The sequence below is a fragment of the Salvelinus fontinalis genome, chromosome 7 (assembly GCF_029448725.1).
Source record: "Salvelinus fontinalis isolate EN_2023a chromosome 7, ASM2944872v1, whole genome shotgun sequence".
NCBI lineage: Eukaryota > Metazoa > Chordata > Actinopteri > Salmoniformes > Salmonidae > Salvelinus > Salvelinus fontinalis.
The window spans coordinates 31,240,700-31,254,948 of NC_074671.1; the positions used below are offsets into that span (position 1 = coordinate 31,240,700).

At 45.2% G+C, this 14,249-nt stretch overlaps 1 protein-coding gene across 5 annotated transcripts; it reads right to left on the bottom strand.

Moving 5' to 3' along the window:
• Positions 1 to 2,994: 2,994 nt before the first annotated feature.
• Positions 2,995 to 13,859, bottom strand: nsun6 (NOP2/Sun RNA methyltransferase 6). 5 transcript variants are annotated; one of them, XM_055929149.1, is made up of 12 exons: positions 13,811 to 13,859; positions 13,387 to 13,530; positions 12,139 to 12,294; positions 11,487 to 11,584; positions 7,711 to 7,817; positions 7,191 to 7,344; positions 6,794 to 6,875; positions 6,361 to 6,480; positions 5,506 to 5,650; positions 5,123 to 5,268; positions 4,537 to 4,662; positions 2,995 to 3,835 (listed from the first exon to the last, which is right to left on the bottom strand). In XM_055929149.1, exons 2-12 carry the CDS (start codon positions 13,471 to 13,473, stop codon positions 3,617 to 3,619), a joined length of 1,440 nt encoding a protein of 479 aa, XP_055785124.1. In that variant the 5' UTR covers positions 13,474 to 13,530; positions 13,811 to 13,859; the 3' UTR covers positions 2,995 to 3,616. The 5 variants fall into 5 exon arrangements, with proteins under 5 accessions (XP_055785124.1, XP_055785125.1, XP_055785128.1 ...); XM_055929150.1 differs by having other exon boundaries at positions 13,816 to 13,855; XM_055929153.1 differs by lacking the exon at positions 13,811 to 13,859 and adding an exon at positions 12,821 to 12,999 and having other exon boundaries at positions 13,387 to 13,475.
• Positions 13,860 to 14,249: the final 390 nt, after the last annotated feature.

Sequence of the window (14,249 nt, forward strand, 5' to 3'; positions counted from 1 at the left end):
TCAAAGGGGGAGACACTCTAGACCCAAACTGCTACAGACCTATATCTATCCTACCCTGTCTTTCTAAGTTCTTCGAAAGCCAAGTTAACAATCAGATTACCGACCATTTCGAATCCCATCGTACATTCTACGCTATGCAATCTGGTTTCGGAGCTGGTCATGGGTGAACCTCAGCCACGCTCATGGTCCTAAACGATATCATAACCACCATCGATAAGAGACATTACTGTGCAGCCGTAGTCATCGACCTGGCCAAGGCTTTCGACTCTGTCAATCACCACATTCTTATTGGTAGACTCAACAGCCTTGGTTTCTCAAATGATTGCCTCGCCTGGTTCACCAACTACTTCCTTGATAGAGTTCAGTGTGTCAAATCGGAGGGCCTGTTGTCCGGACCTCTGGCAGTCTCTATGGTGGTGCCACAAGGTTCAATTCTCGGGCCTACTCTTTTCTCTGTATACATCAATGATGTCGCTCTTGCTGCTGGTGATTCTCTGATCCACCTCTACGCAGACGACACCGTTCTGTATACTTCTGGCCCTTCTTTGGACACTGTGTTAACTAACCTCCAGACGAGCTTCAATGCCATACAACTCTCCTTCCGTGGCCTCCAACTGCTCTTAAATGCAAGTAAAACTAAATGCATGCTCTTCAACCGATCACTGCCCGCACCTACCCGCCCGTCCAGCATCACTACTCTGGACGGTTCTGACTTAGAATATGTGAACAACTACAAATACCTAGGTGTCTGGTTAGACTGTAAACTCTCCTTCCAGACTCACACTAAGCACCTCCAATCCAAAATTAAATCTAGAATCGGCTTCCTATTTCGCAACAAAGCATCCTTCACTCATGCTGCCAAACATACGTTCGTAAAACTGACCATCCTACCGATCCTCGACTTCGGCAATGTCATTTATAAAATAGCCTCCAACACTCTACTCAACAAATTGAATGCAGTCTATCACAGTGCCATCCGTTTTGTCACCAAAGCCCCATATATTACCCACCACTGCGACCTGTACACTCTCGTTGGCTGGCCATCGCTTCATACTCGTCGCCAAACCCACTGGCTCCAGGTCATCTACAAGTCTCTGCTTGGTAAAGCCCTGCTTATCTCAGCTCACTGGTCACCATAGCAGCACCCACCCGTGCACGTGCTCCAGCAGGTATATCTCACTGGTCACCCCCAAAGCCAATTCCTCCTTTGGCCGCCTTTCCTTCCAGTTCTCTGCTACCAATGACAGGAACGAAATGCAAAAGTCACTGAAGCTGGAGACTCTTATCTCCCTCACTAGCTTTAAGCACCAGCTGTCAGAGCAGCTCACAGATCACTGCACCTGTACATAGCCCATCTATAAACAGCCCATCCAACTACCTCATCTCCATACTGTATTTATTTATTTATCTTGCTCCTTTGCACCCCAGTATCTCTACTTGCACATTGATCTTCTGCACATCTACCATTCTTGTGTTTAATTGCTATATTGTAATTACTTTGCCACCATGGCCTATTTATTGCCGTACCTTACCTCATTTGCACTCACTGTATATAGACTTTTCTTTTTTTCTACTGTATTATTGACTGTATGTTTGTTATTCCATGTGTAACTCTGTGTTGTTGTATGTGTCGAATTGCTGTGCTTTATCTTGGCCAGGTCACAGTTGCAAATGAGAACTTGTTCTCTACTAGCCTACCTGGTTAAATAAAGGTGAAATAAAAAATAAAAATTGTCCTGTTGAAAAACAAACTATAGTCCCACTAAACGCAAACCAAATGGGATGGTGTATTGCTGCAGAATGCTGCGGTAGCCATGCTGGTTAAGTGTGCCTTGAAGTCAAAATAAATCACTGAAAGTGCCACCAGCAAAGCAATCTCACACCATCACACCTCCTCCATGCTTCACGGTGGGAACCACACATGCAGAGATCCATCTGTTCACCTACCCTCACAAAGACACGGCAGTTAGAACCAAAAATCTCAAATTTGGACGCATCAGACCAAAGGACAGATTTCCACTGGTCTAATGTCCATTGCTCGTGTTTCTTGGTCCAAGCAAGTTTCTTTTTCTTATTGGTATCCTTTAGTAGTGGTTTCTTTGCAGCAACTCAAAACATAAAGGCCTGATTCACACAGTCTCTGAACAGTTGATGTTGAGATGTGTCTGTTACTTGAACTCTGTGAAGCATTTATTTGGGCTGCAATCTGAGGTGCAGTTAACTCTAATGAACTTATCCTCTGCAGCAGAGGTAACTCTGGGTCTTCCTTTCCTGTGGCGGTCCTCATGAGAGCCAGTTTCATCATAGCGCTTGATGGTTTTTGCGAATGCACTTGAAGAAACTTTCAAAGTTCTTGACATTTTCCAGATTGACTGATCTTCATGTCTTAAAGTAATGATGGACTGTCGTTTCTCTTTTCTTATTTAAGGGGTTCTTGCCATAATATGGACTTGGTCTTTTACCAAATAGGGTTATCTTCTGTATACCTCCCGTACGTTGTCACAACACAACTGATTGGCTCAAATGCATTAAGAAGGAAAGAAATTACACAAATTAACTTTTAACAAAGCACTCCTGTTAATTGAAATGCATTCCAGGTGACTACCTCATGAAGCTGGTTGAGAGAATGCCAAGAGTGTGAAAAACTGTCATCAAGGTAAATGGTGGCTACTTTGAATAATCTCAAATATAAAATATATTTTGATGTTTAACACTTTTTTTGGTTACTACATGCCCATATGTGTTATTTCATAGTGTTGATGTCTTCACTATTATTCTACAATGTAGAAAATAGTAAAACAAAAATAAGGAAAAACCCTGGAATGAGTAGGTGTGTCTACACTCGTAGATTTATGACTTCACCCGCATTGACCTTCATCCATTTGATCAAATCGACTATATAAATAAATGTTTTGATACTGCAAGCAATATGGTAATGTTTATGCACAAATATTTAATGAGAAAGTAGTAAAGAAGAATATGCAAATATACATATTTAGTTTATTTTCAATTTATTTGAGAGAAAAGGGGACAAGTAAAGTAACAAAATGTGTTGAATGTAGAGAGAGCATAAACTGAGGAATAGCTGTGTGATGCCATCTTGTTCCTGTGAAAATAACCATACCGGTTCCTTGTTTTTAAAACACCAACTAAAAGGCAGTAAATTGTTAATACCTCGTGACCTCTTTCAACACGCTACTTCCTGATCTACGCTCCCAGAGCCAGCAAATCCGCTGTCGCCAGGGCAGCTGTGTCGTCACTGTTGTCATGGCGACGAGGCGAACGGCAGCAGAACTGCATTTGCCGATACTCATCCATCCTACGCATTTTCTCCCTTACTCGCCCAGAAATGTTTTTCATCTTGCTCAATCCCTCCCTCCCTCCCCTCTCTGTTTATACAAGTCATCCCTATATGGGCCAGTGTTTTAGTAGGCAGCCAGGCAGGCACAGAGGTGGATGTTGTAAACCGCACAGGGAGTGTGTGTTCTAAATGCTCTCCTGCCCGAGTACAGTGAGAGGTGTAAACACCATCATTCCTCTCTGCAGGCCCTGTGTGAAGGCATGGAGAACAGCTCGGTTCTAACCAGTTGGGGAGGGTACTGCTAGTCTAGTCCTGTCAGCTCTTCAGGAACTTGGCAATGAAGAAGCCGATAGTGTCCTTGTTGGCTCGGTGTGCGAGGGGGGTTGGGGACTCTGGCTGTTCTGTGGGGCTGTCATCCTCTCCCCTGGCCTCGGCCGCGCTCCAGACCAACTCAGGACTGAACCTCTGGAGGAGACGCAGCTGCTCAGGTGACAGGCCAGCTCCCAGCATGCCCTCAGCTCCGATGTGGGGCTCCTGAGAGAGACAGATACATCAGTTAGTCTTTTTGTGTGTGTGCGTTTGTTACCTGAGACTGTGTGTGTACATGTGTTACCTGGGGCTGTGTGTGTACACATTTGTTACCTGAGGCTGTGTGTGTGTGTTTACAGGTTTGTTACCTGAGGCTGTATGTGTGTGTTTACAGGTTTGTTACCTGAGGCCGTGTGTGTGTGTTTACAGGTTTGTTACCGGAGGCTGTGTGTGTGTGTTTACAGGTTTGTTACCGGAGGCTGTGTGTGTGTGTTTACAGGTTTGTTACCGGAGGCTGTGTGTGTGTGTTTACAGGTTTGTTACCGGAGGCTGTGTGTGTGTGTTTACAGGTTTGTTACCGGAGGCTGTGTGTGTGTGTTTACAGGTTTGTTACCGGAGGCTGTGTGTGTGTGTTTACAGGTTTGTTACCTGAGGCTGTATGTGTGTGTTTACAGGTTTGTTACCTGAGGCCGTGTGTGTGTGTTTACAGGTTTGTTACCGGAGGCTGTGTGTGTGTGTTTACAGGTTTGTTACCGGAGGCTGTGTGTGTGTGTTTACAGGTTTGTTACCGGAGGCTGTGTGTGTGTGTTTACAGGTTTGTTACCGGAGGCTGTGTGTGTGTGTTTACAGGTTTGTTACCGGAGGCTGTGTGTGTGTGTTTACAGGTTTGTTACCTGAGGCTGTGTGTACATGTGTGTGTGCGCTACCTGAGGCTGTAGTGTGAGGCAGGGGAAGGTGTTAAGGGCCCAGGCCACCTGCTCCTCGTTCTCTGCCAGAGTCACAGTGCAGGTGCTGTACACCAGGACCCCACCTCTCTTCAGGAGCCGTTCCGCCTGCCAATTATACACACACACACTAAGGTCACACTAACAGTAAGCACTCTTTAACATGCCCTCATCACTCAATAGATAGACACTGCATTGTCAAAACGCTGGTGCAGCTATGTACACATACACACATTTACCTTACTGCGGTCTCTCCAGAGCTTAGATATTAAATGGCCTTAAGGAAACTCCAGTGGACACTGATGGAGCGCTTTGTGCCGCTGGGATAAGTGATGCGCTCACTATTGGACCCTAATCTCCCCACAGTAATCCATCTGCCGGCTATACTTAAGCTTTTCATCAGAGTATATCGGAGCCCAGAGCTCTAGAACAATCAAGCTTGGCCACACTGTCCTCTACTGGTCAGCACTGGTCATGGACAGTGTTATGCGAGGTAAGTGTGCTCGAGCGGGCATGCATGCGTCTGTGTGTGTGTGTGTGTGTGTGTGTGTATGTGTGTGTGACGCACTGTGTGGAAGAGCTTGCGCTGTAGAGGCTGGTAGGAGCAGATCTCCTTCAGGTTCCAGGTACAGACCATGCTGGGTCTCTGGCCTAGACCGCTACACGGAGCATCCAGCAACACCCGGTCAAAACTCTGTGGAGGGAAAGGTGGACCTGAAAACAGGGTGACATGAAAGTATTCAGGTCTCTGAATTAGTAACCATGTTAGCCAACCAAGTAGAGAGGTGAGAATAACATTGAAATCGTCAGTGGTGTCCATGCCGGAGTTCTAAACGGCACCCGATTACCTATAGTGCACTACTTTTGACACGGCCCTGGTCAAAAGTAGTGCACTACGTAGGGAATTAGGGTGCCATTTGGGATGTGCATCCCATCAGTCACATTCCGTACCCTCAGTGTCCTGGGCCTGGTCAGTGCACACAGCCTTGATGCTATTGAAGCAGTGGGCTTTGATGCAGTCCAGATGCAGCGCTTTGGCGTTCTGACGGATGCGCTCCACCTTGCCTCTGATCTTATCCAGGGCCACTACCTCTCCCTGCAAGGGACAAACCAAGTGAGCAGCAAAGGCAAAAACAACATTCCAGGTAGCAGTGGGGAAAAGAGCCCAACCTTGCACAACAGCTCCACCTTGTGGAGAAGTAGATGTAATGTGCAAATGGAAACTTAGAGACATTTTACTCGTAGATTAAAGTTTTGTTTTTCAATTATTTGGGTTGGAGCAATATAGCTGGATCTATACAACTGGCGTAATGGGACGTGGCTTCATCTTGACATTAGACCACTTTGTGGTCTCACAAACTTTGACCTGAAAGTGTAATGTCCCTTTAAAGCTGCAATATGTAACTTTTTGGGTGACCCAACCGAATCCACATATAAATGTGAGTTCTAGATCTGTCATTACCATTGAAAGAAAGTCTAAGAAGCGGTAGATCTGTTCTACGTGCGCTATTTCTATATATCACGTTCTTAAGTTTAGTTTTTGTGTCTTTTACTTTCGGTTTTGTACACCAGCTTCAAACAGCTGAAAATACAATAGTTTTGGTTATGGAAAATATATTTCACAATGGATTAGATGGTACAATGATTCTCTACACTATACTTGCTTGTTTTATCACATAATCTGAAATTAGGCGAACTATAAGAATTTTAGCAACTAGCAAATTGTGGAGCGATTTCTGCGTATTGCACCTTTAACTTCAAGGTCTTCAAAGCCCATTAGAGCCCCCCCTCCCCACACTCTCTCACCTGTCCCCCCATCAGGGCAGCGATATGGCAGGTCTTCCCCCCGGGAGCGGCACACATATCCAGGATGCGCTCTCCAGGACGGGGCCCCAGCACGTGACCCACCACCACCGATGGGAGGTTCTAGAGTCATAGAAAGAGTTGGGGAAAACAGAGCTCAGAGTATGAGTGCTAATCTAGGATAAATGTTGCTGCTCAGATCATAATGAATAAGATTTTACAGAGAGGTAGGGACCTAGCACTCTACTCTGAAATGCTTTGTGGACACAGGCCCAGGTCCCCGATGTCCATGTGATCTTATTTGTTGTGATCAAAACGGATTCTAAATCAGCCCTCCTCTTCTGAGATTCTTGATACACGAGATGCCCCTGATTACGACCGTTGATCCAGAGAATCTACTGCCGTCTCAAAAAAAAAACTGCTGTTCAAGAGGTACCTGTAGGAACGCCAGGCTGGGCAGTACCCCATCGAAGGAGGGGCTCTGGTACAGGGGCTCTACCATCCGAACACCAACACCCCTATACGGGAAGAGAAAAGTGACATTACTGCAAAATATATTAAATCCTGAGCATGTCTTTCAGCTTAGCGTATGCTTTTCACTAGGACTAAATCTTTCTGAGCATTGATATTGAGTATCTGCGCGTGCTTCATTCAATGAGGCTTGATCTGTATTAAAACTTTACTCCAATAGCAGCCATACCATTACCATGTTATTCCCACTTTACGATGCGCTATAAAGTGCTAGCCAAATAGCAGCCTGACAACAGACTAGCGTAACGCTGCTCGGAGAGAATTTTGTGATAGAGATTCGAGACCTAAGCGTCTCTACCTACTTGACTGGTTCGTCTGAGCAGAAGATGTCGGCGCGGTCCATTTCAGCAACTCCATTTCCCACAAACACTCTCTTTCCCTTAAAGTCCTTGTTCCCCCGTGTGCACTTCCCCTCCAGGTCCGAGAACACAGACACCGCATCTCCTGTCTTCATGACTGAAACAGACAGAAAATGATCCGGCAACAGGTTTCCGAGTCGATACTCTTTTAGTAGTATCACAACATTGATATGTACACCACGTCCCCCGTCTTCATGACTGAGACCAAACACGCTGCTATTATAGTACCTCCAGTCCAGGCTATAATGTTCATTCCCAAAACTATTGTTACACTAGACTGCTGATAACAGTTCTAACGCTATCATCTGTTGTGGACGCAACTAGTATCCCTTCAAATTAATGGAAGAAGAACTCAAGGTTCTACCAAATCGTTACGGTCAAAAGGTTCTAATGGCATCTAAGGAAGTGAAGAAAAAGGGTGCCGTCCTTGGCTTTGTAGTTGGAGTGCACGGAGTTCTCTTACACTTGGGTGTGGCGAGGATCCCTGGGGCGAAGACGTGCGCTCCCCTCAGAACAGCACTGCCACACTGAGCGCCTACTATGACCTCAGAGCTGAGCTGGACCACAGGCCTGAGCGCAAAGTAAAAAGGTGGTAAAACACATTCACATGCTGCTTCTTTGCTGTGGTCACGTCCCAAATGGCACCCTATTCCCTATGTGGTGCGCTATTTTTGACCAAAGTCCATAGGGAAAAGGGTGCAATTTGGGATTCAGATTAACTCTTTCTCTTTCACACACACATGAGCGGTGAGGTGATGAACAGTGCTGATGATCAGAGGTACCACTTATATGCTATCATCACACACATACGTATCAATAGTAGCAAAGGACACATTCTTGGAAAGATTAAGAGCAGAAGAGAAAGTTGCCTTACGTCATTGCTAGCAATTGTTGGTTTATGCGGGGCTTTCTTTGCGTCTTTAAGTTCTGTTGTTGATTTGGTTCCATAGTAGAGTGTCAAACCCAATGTGCATTAGTGTTTTTGCATAGCGAGTTAAGTTAAGAAACCTGTTATTTCTACTGTAATTTTATGAAATCATGTGTAGTTGTGGCCGTGGTGGGAATGATTTTGGAGAGGGTTCGGGATTTTTCTGAGCTCTGGTCCAGGAAGGCTCAGAGTCAGAAAGCTGCATGCAAAAGTCCTGGACAAGAGCTACGATTTTTACATCGATAAAGAGTGTTTCTCCCTCTTACCTTCGTGGAGTGGACTCTTACACTACATGTTCTCGTCAAACATCTCATTCCAAAAGCATGGGCATTAATACAGAGTTGGTCCCCCCTTTGCTGCTATAACAGCCTCCACTCTTCTGGGAAGGCTTTCCACTAGATGTTGGAACATTGTTCCAGGGACTTTATTTCATTCAGCCACAAGTGCATTAGTGAGGTCGGGCACTGATGTTGGGCGATAGGCCTGGCTCGCAGTCGGCGTTCCAATTCATCCCAAAGGTGTTCGATGGGGTTGAGGTCTTGGCCAGTCAAGTTCTTCCACATCGATCCTGACAAAGCATTTCTGTATGAACCTCGCTTTGTGCACAGGGGCATTGTCATGCTGAAACAGGAAAGGGCCTTCCCCAAACTGTTGCCACAAAGTTGGAAGCACAGAATCATCTGGAATGTCATTGTATGCTGTAGCGTTAAGAATACCCTTCACTGGAAATAAGGGCCTGGCCCGAACCATGAAAAACAGCCCCAGACCATTATTCCTCCTCCACCAAACTTTACAGTTGACACTATGCATTGGGGCAGGTAGCGTTCTCCTGGCATCCGCCAAAACCAGATTTGTCTGTCGGACTGCCAGATGGTGAAGCGTGATTAATCATTCCAGAGAACACGTTCCACTGCTCCAGAGTCCAATGGCGGAGAGCATTACACCACTCCAGCCAACGCTTGGCATTGTGCACAGTGATCTCATGCTTGTGTGCTGCTGCTCGGCCAAGGAAACCCATTTCATGAAGCTCCCGACGAACAGTTCTGGTGCTGACGTTGCTTCCAGAGGCATTTTGGAACTCGGTGAGTGTTGCAACTGAGGACAGACGATTTTTATGTGCTACACGCTTCAGCACACGGCGATTCCGTTCTGTGAGCTTGTGTGGCCTACAACTTCGCGGCTGAGCCGTTATTGCTGCTAGACCTTTTCACTTGACAACAACAGCACTTAGAGTTGACCGGGGCAACTCTAGCATGGCAGAGATTTGACGAACTGACTTGTTGGAAAGGTGGTATCCTACGACGGTGCCACTTTGAAAGTCACTGAGCTCTTCAGTAAGGCCATTCTACTGCCAATGTTTGTTTATGGAGATTGCATGGCTCTGTGCTCAATTTTATACACCTGTCAGCAACGGGTGTGGCTGAAATAGCCAAATCCACAAATTCAAAGTGGTGTCCACATACTTTTGTATATAAAGCTGTCATCAAGGCAAAGGGTGGCTACTTTGAAGAATCTCAAATATAAAATACACTGCTCAAAAAAATAAAGGGAACACTTAAACAACACAATGTAACTCCAAGTCAATCACACTTCTGTGAAATCAAACTGTCCACTTAGAAAGCAACACTGATTGACAATAAATTTCACATGCTGTTGTGCAAATGGAATAGACAAAAGGTGGAAATTATAGGCAATTAGCAAGACACCCCCCAAAACAGGAGTGATTCTGCAGGTGGTGACCACAGACCACTTCTCAGTTCCTATGCTTCCTGGCTGATGTTTTGGTCACTTTTGAATGCTGGCGGTGCTCTCACTCTAATGGTAGCATGAGACGAGGTCTACAACCCACACAAGTGGCTCAGGTAGTGCAGTTCATCCAGGATGGCACATCAATGCGAACTGTGGCAAAAAGGTTTGCTGTGTCTGTCAGCGTAGTGTCCAGAGCATGCAGGCGCTACCAGGAGACAGGCCAGTACATCAGGAGACGTGGAGGAGGCCGTAGGAGTGCAACAACCCAGCAGCAGGACCGCTACCTCCGCCTTTGTGCAAGGAGGTGCACTGCCAGAGCCCTGCAAAATGACCTCCAGCAGGCCACAAATGTGCATGTGTCAGCATATGGTCTCACAAGGGGTCTGAGGATCTCATCTCGGTACCTAATGGCAGTCAGGCTACCTCTGGCGAGCACATGGAGGGCTGTGCGGCCCCACAAAGAAATGCCACCCCACACCATGACTGACCCATCGCCAAACCGGTCATGCTGGAGGATGTTGCAGGCAGCAGAACGTTCTCCACGGCGTCTCCAGACTCTGTCACGTCTGTCACATGTGCTCATGTGCTCAGTGTGAACCTGCTTTCATCTGTGAAGAGCACAGGGCGCCAGTGGCGAATTTGCCAATCTTGGTGTTCTCTGGCAAATGCGAAACGTCCTGCACGGTGTTGGGCTGTAAGCACAACCCCCACCTGTGGACGTCGGGCCCTCATACCACCCTCATGGAGTCTGTTTCTGACCGTTTGAGCAGACACATGCACATTTGTGGCCTGCTGGAGGTCATTTTGCAGGGCTCTGGCAGTGCACCTCCTTGCACAAAGGCGGAGGTAGCGGTCCTGCTGCTGGGTTGTTGCACTCCTACGGCCTCCTCCACGTCTCCTGATGTACTGGCCTGTCTCCTGGTAGCGCCTGCATGCTCTGGACACTACGCTGACAGACACAGCAAACCTTTTTGCCACAGTTCGCATTGATGTGCCATCCTGGATGAACTGCACTACCTGAGCCACTTGTGTGGGTTGTAGACTCCGTCTCATGCTACCACTAGAGTGAGAGCACCGCCAGCATTCAAAAGTGACCAAAACATCAGCCAAGAAGCATAAGAACTGAGAAGTGGTCTGTGGTCACCACCTGCAGAATCACTCCTGTTTTGGGGGGTGTCTTGCTAATTGCCTATAATTTCCACCTTTTGTCTATTTCATTTGCACAACAGCATGTGAAATTTATTGTCAATCAGTGTTGCTTCTTAAGTGGACAGTTTGATTTCACAGAAGTGTGATTGACTTGGAGTTACATTGTGTTGTTTAAGTGTTCCCTTTATTTTTTTGAGCAGTGTATATTTAGATTTGTTGAACAGTTAATACATGATTCCATATGTGTTATGTGTTATTTCATAGTTTTGATGTCTTCACTATTATTCAAAAACGTAGAAAATAGTCAAAATAAAGAAAAAACCTGGAATGAGTACCGGTAGGTGTATCCAAACTTTTGACTGGTACTGTATATAGTGTATTTGGCGGATATTTTGCAGACATTCCTGACATACCTAGGCCCGATGACAGGAAGAAGCAGCACATCTGGAATGTGTGGGTGGGGGAGAATGGTAACGGCAATGTCTTCAGACTGAGAGTCACACTTCTGCTGCTGCAAGAACAGAGGTAGCAGGGTTAGAAGAGCTCGCACTGAGGCGTCAACACACAGAAAACAGTGTTGAAAATCAGAAATGTATACACACACAGTCAGACATAAACGCTCTTACACAGCATACCCACCGGGACAAAAAATACAATTTAAGTAGTTAAGTTTTCGGGCAACACTGCTCCATAGACATGTCCACTATGGCTGTGTCCTGATTCTCCACCCTTTTCCTAAAGTGTGCATTTGCACCCTGTCATGTATTTAAAAGCATTGGATTGGTGTAAGCTTTGACTGGAGGGAGTTTCCTCCATTGTTAAATCCATGACTGCTGATGTAAAAAGGGGTTTATAAATATATTTGATTGATTGATTGATTGATGACGGAGAGTGAGCAACTGTGCATGTGCACACTTCGGTAGAAGGGAATAAACTCAGGCCAATCTGTCTCTCACACTATTGCCTAGAAGGAGCCTTGATCTTAAGCACATTTCAGTTAACGTACTACAGTGAATCAATCCCACCCCCACAAGCCAGCAACACAGTAAGCAGACTGCCCCCCACCTGTTTGAGTTCCTCCCCAAGCCTGTGTTGGATCTCCTCCAGGGAAGCCAGGTGAGTGCTGGCTCGCACACAGGTCAAGGCAGGCGGGTGGGACAGGCAGGACAGCAGCCTCTGGAACCTCTGCTCCGCCTCTCCTTGACTCACTGCAGCCAGCACCTGCACCCAAACATAGGACAGGGGGTGTCAGGTTCGAGTAGCTGAACATTACTTCTATATTTCAACAGATCATTTTTTGGGTGACACTTGAACTTCAGGGCCCATATTCATGAAGCATGTCAGAGTAGAACTAGGATCAGGGCCTCCCTTTCCATAACATTTGGATTCATTATTATCTAAAAGGCCAAACTGATCCTAGATCAGCAATGCTACTCTGAGAAGCTGGAGAAATACATGCCCAGATACTGTACATAACTAGATTAGATCTGATAATGTGCGAGAAAAAGCTTAGGCGTCATTTAGGAACAATAAAGTTGCATCTAGTAGAAGTCAACCAACGTCTTGTTCGAACAAGAACATAAATGTAGTCACTGTCAAAACAATGAACACAAACACATTAATTAGTGTGTGTGCTAGGTGCTTTTAGCAACGTAGGTGTATTTACATACTAAAAAATATATATTTGACCTTTATTTAACTAGGCAAATCAGTTAAGAACAAATTCTTATTTACAATGATTGCCTACCCCCCGGCCAAAACCGTCCCCTAACCCGGATGACGCTGGGCCGATTGTGCGCCGCCCTATGGGACTCTCGATCATGTCCGGTTGTGACACAGCCTGGGAACGAACCACGGTCTGTAGTGATGCCTCTAGCAGTGCCTTAAACCGATGCACCACTCGGGAGGTAATTGCTTTAAATTGTACTGGGTTGCACAAAAACAGTCCGTGGGAAGCCAGAAATTAAATACAATTCCACCAATTCCATTCCATTTCCTTTCCTGCTGATGGGCAGGACAGTTGATCATTATGAGAGAAAATATCTAACGGATCATATTATTAAACAGACTTTCCAAACTTGGGTATGTTATATACCCCACTTCCTCTCTGCTTACCTCATGTCAAGATAAACGTCCCCCACAAGTTATTCCTTTTTTGTCCACATATGGCGCATGTGCAAGACTTTTATTTTGACATGAGGTAAGCAGAGAGGAAGTGGGTCTACAACAGCCCCTTGCTTCGAAACTCTTTAATAACACAATTCTTTAGATATCCCTATGTGTGTGTGTGTGTAGCAGGTAAGGGAACCCCACCTCCTTGTTTATGAAGACATTCCTCAAGTAATCATGAACTTCTGGCTTCAAAGCAATTCTTGGGAAAATTGACATTTCTTCTGGCATTGGTTATGGCAATTTGAAGATGGGAAAAAAGACACCTATTTCGACCTGAGATGTAACCTAGGTTATTACATAAAGAGAAATTACAGTTATTGTTAATTACTGCATCCATTCCCTTGAAATTGTCAGTATCTGACCATTTTAACGGAAGAACTGGGAGCGAAGAGGCTAGTAGTAGTATTGTAGGTGATATGAAGACATCAAACGCATAAGCTTCTTTGCGATTCCATTATCTAGCATGTTGCTTGCATGACGTATTGATTCAAAGTACGTTTGTGTGCAAATTCTAAGCGAAAAGCGTTTTACAAGTCAGTTTTGAATCAGTTTCCATGCTACTCACATTACATTTTTGGGTGAAGGATCTTCGTATGGCATTTCCTCATACGTCATTAACATGTCTGTATCGTAATGTTGGGAGTTGTAGTTCTTTTGTGGAAATCTAATTGGAGTCGTTTTCTCGTTCTTTAGATACTGTACCGCATGTTGTATATCCATGTTGCTATTGACACACACATTTCAGTTCAATGATAATTCAGAGATTTTGTAAATATGTTTTGAGTTTATGTATATTAATCAAACATTAATCAACTCACATGTGATAGTCACTTACAGATTATTATTACTTACTCAATAATATCTATAAAATGTGACATCTAAAACTACACCAGACAACAGATTTGGGATGCTTCATTGTTTTTACATTTTTCTTGAGGACACCATTTTTCAGCTCTAATTTACTTCACTGAAACTAAGATTAATACTAAGATTACAATCCTAAC

Bases quoted from the DNA above. Each gene is read 5' to 3' on its own strand.
- nsun6 (XM_055929149.1), bottom strand. From the start codon at position 13,473: ATGCCAGAAGAAATGTCAATTTTCCCAAGAATTGCTTTGAAGCCAGAA. The intron at 12,295-13,386 runs GTGGGGTTCCCT...GTTTGGGTGCAG, and splicing joins ATGTCTTCATAAACAAGGAG to GTGCTGGCTGCAGTGAGTCA. The intron at 5,269-5,505 runs GTACGGAATGTG...CCCTGTTTTCAG, and splicing joins CCAGGCCCAGGACACTGAGG to GTCCACCTTTCCCTCCACAG.